Source organism: Dipodomys spectabilis, unplaced genomic scaffold (assembly GCF_019054845.1).
Source record: "Dipodomys spectabilis isolate Male_0828 unplaced genomic scaffold, ASM1905484v1 ptg000157l, whole genome shotgun sequence".
NCBI classification, from domain to species: Eukaryota; Metazoa; Chordata; class Mammalia; order Rodentia; family Heteromyidae; genus Dipodomys; species Dipodomys spectabilis.
In genome coordinates this window covers 18886461-18892460 of record NW_024870834.1, presented here as the reverse complement: position 1 = coordinate 18892460, position 6000 = coordinate 18886461, and the positions used below count along the sequence as shown (strand labels likewise).

The 6000-nt window shown below is 46.2% G+C and overlaps 1 protein-coding gene across 1 annotated transcript in view; it reads left to right on the top strand.

The window, feature by feature from the left end:
• The first annotated feature begins 487 nt into the window (after nucleotides 1–487).
• Nucleotides 488–6000, top strand: part of Batf (basic leucine zipper ATF-like transcription factor) — a 29156-nt gene continuing 23643 nt past the window's right edge. Inside the window, exons 1-2 of the mRNA XM_042692647.1 lie at nucleotides 488–886; nucleotides 3480–3584. Of these exons, the coding sequence (XP_042548581.1) occupies nucleotides 824–886; nucleotides 3480–3584 (168 nt within the window). The 5' untranslated portion in view covers nucleotides 488–823. The remainder of the gene's footprint in view (nucleotides 887–3479; nucleotides 3585–6000) is intronic.

The window sequence follows — 6000 nt, the reverse complement described above, 5'->3', positions numbered from 1 at the left end:
GCCTCTTGAGTAGCTAGGACTGCAGGCATGAGCCACTGGTGCCCAACCCTTTTGATTTTTGAGGGTTTTTTTTCCCCCTTTGATTAGAATCTCACTGTGTAGTCCAGGCTGGATTTAAATGCACAGCCCTTCTGTCTCAGTCTCCTTCATGGCAAGATTATAGACATGCTCATGAAGGTTATTTATTTATTATGTGGTACTTAAGGATTGAACTCAAGGTCTTGAAAATGCTAGGCAACTGCTCTACCACAGAGCTATCTCACCAGTTTACTGCTTTATTGTGGTCATATGACAATGGAAACTCTTTCCCAAGTTCTCTCTTTACCATGTTGACAGAAGACTGACTTGCTAACTTTGCTTGGGGTTTTTCCCTGCCTGGCTGTTTTTCTCTTTTCTCTTTATCAATTGAAGAGAGCTACTCTGCCTTTCAAACTGCCGGAAGATATCTGGGGTTTTATGTAATTTTTTTTCTTTCACATAATTCTGTGGGTCTTTTCCCAGATATCTATTTTTCTCTCAAACAACTATCTAACTTGTTGAAGTTTCCGCCCATGTGACTTCCAGCATGAATTACCAGAAACCACAAGAGACGGCTCGCGCGCAAGCCCCAAAGTGAGCGAGATGTCCCTTTGGGGAGCAGTCCCTCTGTACCCCAGAGTGAGGAGGACGCAGGGGTCAGAGGTGGCTGCAGGATAGACAAGGGAAGCACCTGTGGAGGCTGGAGGGCTGGAGGCCCCCGATCAGTCAGGAAGGGAAGCCAGCTGGTGACAAGATTGCTCAGAGGGGACTGGAACCGTGCGAGAGGGGCCGGAAGACTTCAGCCATGCCCCACAGCTCAGACAGCAGTGACTCCAGCTTTAGCCGCTCTCCTCCTCCTGGCAAGCAGGTAGAGTGCCCTTTCCCTTTCTCCTACTTCTGATTTTCCGGGGCGAGGGAGCACATAGAACAAGCAGGTTGCCTGTCTCTTTCTGGGAGCTGTGGTGGGAGGAAGTGGCTTGTGGCACAAGCACTATTAGAGACTCCAGACACACCATTTGCAGCAAAGCTGTGCAAGGGGTAGAGAGATCCTGCCCCGCTTCTGTCAAAGCCCTCCAGTGACACCCCGTGGCTTTTGCCTTGCTGGAATTCCCATCATGGAGCTTTCTAGCAAAGAGGAGAATGAGTATTAAGGGCCTCAGAGGAAAGGGTCTATCGTTCTACAAGGAACTTTCTAGTGGGTGCTGGCATGCGTCACCTAAATCCTAGAGATGTTATTTTCCAAGAAGAGCCAATAGGGCAAGACGAAAAAGATGTGAGCAAAAAGTACAAAATTGTTATTATTAATAATAATACATGAGAAAGGCAAGTTAGCTAGAAGGGGAGGAACCCACACAGGAGGCTCACATAGGCACCCACAGGCCAGCCTCTGTGGCTAGCCCAGACAAGGTGGAGGGAATGGGAGGTTTGCTGGAGCCAGCAGTGCCTCTATCTCTGTGGTTTCTGGAAGGAGGAAGGGGATAAAGAAGGAAGTGGCCCTGGAGACTTAGAGATATTCACTAGGCACTTGCCTCAGCTCCAGGGAAACTAGGAAATGCAGGTAGGATTTCTAAGAGCTTAGAATCTAGGTTGGCTTCCAAAGATCTCAGCATGAAGGTTACTAGAACATATAGCTTCTGGACTCTCTCGTCACATGTTTTACTTGTCTTGCTGGAGGAAGAGTTCTTCCTTCTTAGCTAACCTATATCCATGGACTAAAATTGTCTCCACCTTTGTGGCTTAAAAACTGCATTCTTCCCTTATGCACACATACCCAGGGAGCTCTCAAAATATGGTATCTGTCATTTATCACAAGTGAAGCACCTCAGTTCCACTGAGGACCACTAGAGGGTGGACAATTCAGCCTCTGGCCTAGTTGGCATCACACTGCCTAGAAACCTGGACCTTACTCTTCTTAGAAAGGATGTTACTCATGGCTTCCATGGTAGCTTTCCCGCCACCTTCTTCCCTAGAACATTTGCTTCCCGCCTAACTCGATGACCTGGAAGCATTAGGGCACAAGATTTCAGTGTTATCTGAGAAGCTGTGCCCCTCCTGCCTTCAGGGCTGTGTGAGGGAACAGGGCAGGAAAGGTTTCTGCCTTTACTAACCTGCAGGGGAGCAGGGGCAAACCTGGTCAAACAGAGGTCAGACTCTTCTGTAGGGAGCAATTACAGGACACCCAAATTCTCTCATCCTTCCAAACACCCATCCATGACCCACCAAAGAAAGTAGCTTTCTCTTTAATTAATGGAGTTCTTGGCATCATATTTGTACAAGGCTTAGGTGCAGGGGGAAGGTCAAGATGGCTAAGGTCAGAGCTGGGGGAGATCAATGAAGGGAAAGAAGGAAAAGAAAAGACAGATGTCAGGCTCTCTGCTCAGGGATGCAACAGCAGTCCTCCTGCAGTACAGAGCAGTGAGTTTGCTGGTGGTGAGAACTCTTGGAAATACTTCCAGCTTCAGCACCAGAAGAGACCACATTCCCAGTGAGATACTACTGTGAGCTCACAGACCGGATCTGAGAGCCTCAGTGTCCTCTCGGGTAAAATAGAAATGCTGGTATCTGCTCCACAGAAATGAGAACTAACTAAGAACATCTCAGGAAAGCACTTGAAATGAAGGCAGGCACATACTAGGTATTAAACAAGGTTTTCAGGAGAGTAAGAACAACGAGAGGGTTCTTTACAAAGAATGACAGGGTGCTGGGTGCTGGTGGCTCATGCCTGTAATCCTAGCTACTCAGGAAGCTGGGATCTGAGGATCCTGGTTCAAAGCCAGCCTGGGCAGGAAAGATCATGAGGCTCTTATCTCCAATTAACCATTAGAAAACCAGAAGTGGAGCTGGAGCTATGGCTCAAAGTGATAAAGCACTAGCCTTGAGCACAAAAGCTCAGGAACTGTACCCACACCCTGAGTTCAAGCCATATATGACTGACAAAAAAAAAGGGTGACGGTATGTGCACAACTCTGAAGGGAGCAGAGGTGCTGAAATACTTCAATGCCAACCAATTTTGTCAACAACAACAACAACCCAGCCCTATAGAGGCCTCAGGGTCTCTAGCTTCTTTCCTGTAGCTTTTGACCTAAAAAGGCATAGAGACACCTGAGGATGTACAGCAGTGTATGATGAAGAACATTATTTTTGTTTGTGTGTGTGTATGCAGGTTTTTGGTAATTGGGGAGTGACTGGGAGCATGAAGACATGAAGACATAGAAGGAGGAAGGATGGATGGATGGATGGATGGATGGATGGATGGATGGATGGACAGGCAGATGGATGGATGGATGGATGGATGGATGGATGGATGGATGGATGGACAGGCAGATGGATGGATGGATGGATGGATGGATGGATGGATGGATGGGCAGAAGGAAGAATAAACAGATAGGTACCACAAAAACCTGTTTTAACTCAGGAAAATGGAGCAGACTTGCCTAATTCTCATCATCTCTGCTTCTCAGGACTCATCAGATGATGTGAGAAAAGTTCAGAGAAGAGAGAAAAATCGCATTGCCGCCCAGAAGAGCCGACAGAGGCAGACACAGAAGGCCGACACCCTGCACTTGGTGAGTGTGATGATTGTTCTTCTCATTCTTCTGAGCCCTAGACTGCTCACAGCCTCAAGTCTGGGGAGGGTCAGATGGCAACAGCACGCGATACAGGGGCTAGAGAAGGCCTTCCTAGGAGTGTATTGAAAGTCCAGCAGCAGAGCGTGCCCAGGAGTCTGGGCAGAGAAATAAACTATTCTCCCTGGGAGGGCCTCAGGGATAGATGAGTTAAGTGTTTGATGCTCAGACACTGCTCAGTGAGGAGCAGCCAGGGAGAGCTCCATCTTCAAGAGCCATTGCGAGTGGAAGAGACTGATTTCAAAAGGACTTGCAAGATGCTTTGGGGGTCCTATCACATAATGCCAGGACCACACATAATCTCTTGTATCTGGGGACAGGGATCATCTAAGCAGCCACCCAAATGTCTCTGCATTTGGGACAAAGGAGATCTATAGGATGCTGTACCTTTACTTTTGTTTCCTATATATTATTGAAGCTTTGGGTTGAGATTTCTATTGGTCATGATACAGCAAGGGATCTGTGAAAGATGGGGATTATGTGTGTAGTCACTTATCTCTGATGCTACCACCCCAGTTGCATAGCCACTGGTCCAAGACTTCTGTAGAGATGGCTCAAGCAGTCCTGGGACCTTGGTGTGACTAAACTGAAGCTCTACTGGAGGTCGGAAGCCCCAGTCAGTGTCTCCAAGCCCTGGCTGTGCACTGTAAAACAGTGCTCCTCCTTGTATACTACGGCTGTCCACTCATCTCTCTGCCCTCTCCCTCTCATTTGGTCTTTGTTCAACTCGTACTACTTCACTGCTTCTATCTCTTCCACTCTGTCATACCTTCCTCCAGCAATTCCAGCTTCCAGTCCTTCCTTTGGACACATTGCAATACCTCTAATATTCCAGAAATGTCTTTCCGTGATAGTGCAATAGAAACAAACATTGAACAAGTTTCTGTTTATATGGATTGTTAACATGATCCTTGGCTAAACAGTATGGCTGCTTTAACCTTAACAAGAATAAGTAAGATAGAGTCAGGTCATACCTGTAATCTTAGCTACTCAGGAGGCTGAGATCTGAGGATTGTGGTTTAAAGCCAGCCTGGGCAGAAAAGACTGTGAGACAATTATCTGCAATTAACCACCAAAAAGCTGGAAATGGAGCTGTGGCTCAAGTGATAGAATGTCACCTTTGAGTACAAAAGCTAAGTAACAATATCTAGGCCCTGAGTTGAATTCAAGACACACACACACACACACACACACGAGCAATAAGATGTCTTAAAAGAAAAAGATGCTGGTTCGATTCCCTAGCACCACATAAGCAAAAAGAAAAAAAGCCAGAAGGGGCACTATGGCTCAAGTGGTAGAGCGCTAGCCTTGAGCTGAAGAGCTGAGGGACAGAGCCCAGGCCCAGAGTTCAGCCCCCACGACCAGACCCAAAAAGAAAAAGAAAGAAAAAGATGCTTCTTTTAGCTTTGTAAAGAAACTGAGAACAGAAGCACCAGCATGGCTACCATGTTCCTGGTTTATTTGAAATGTACTCAGAGTCTCCAGGCACACTGACACAGTTTTTCATTCCCAAGTGTATATCAAATTGAAATGAAGAATCATTAAACTGTTGTGGCCTCTGCAACTCACCCATTCTCAGGATTTCTTGCTGGCTTAGAGTGTCACAACACTTTCACTACTTAAACATGAACCTCTGTAATTGCTCATTTCCTCTGTCTCAGTCCCATGCTAAAATACAAACTTAAAGGGATGGAATCCTTTTTGGACAGACAATGTCCTCGACAGACCAATGACGATATGTTTTGTAAGTTTGTCATTTTTTATGTGTGTGCTAGTACTGGGACTTGAACTTAGCACTTCATGCTCTTGCTTAGCTTTTTTCCTTAAGATTGGTACTCTACCACCTGAGCCACACCTCTGCTTCTGGCTTTTTGCTGGTTAATTGGAGATAAGCATTTCTCTCGATTTATTTGTCTGGGCTTAATTCTCAGTTCTTAACCCATTGAGTAGCTAGGATTACAAGTGGGAGCCACCAGCAACCTGCCAAGGTTATAATATTAAAAGAGGAAGAAGTGGGAAGTACGTTGAAAAAAAAAAAGAAAAGAAAAGAACACCCTCTGCGTGAAGAACTTAGGGACGTTTCTCCCTCTCCCCTACACTTGTACTTCTGCAGAATGGGAAACATCAGAAGCCGCCTCATAGAGATGGTGCAGATAAAAAGCCCAACACAGGCCAGACACAGGTACCTGGCTCATGTTTGTAATCCTAGCTACTCAGGAGGCTGAGATCTGAGGATCATGATTTAAAGCCAGCCCAGGCAGATAGGTTTGTGAGACTCTTACCTCCAATTAACTACCAAAAATCTGTAAGTAGCACTTTGGCTCAAGTGGTAGAGTGCTAGCCTTGAGTAAAAAAG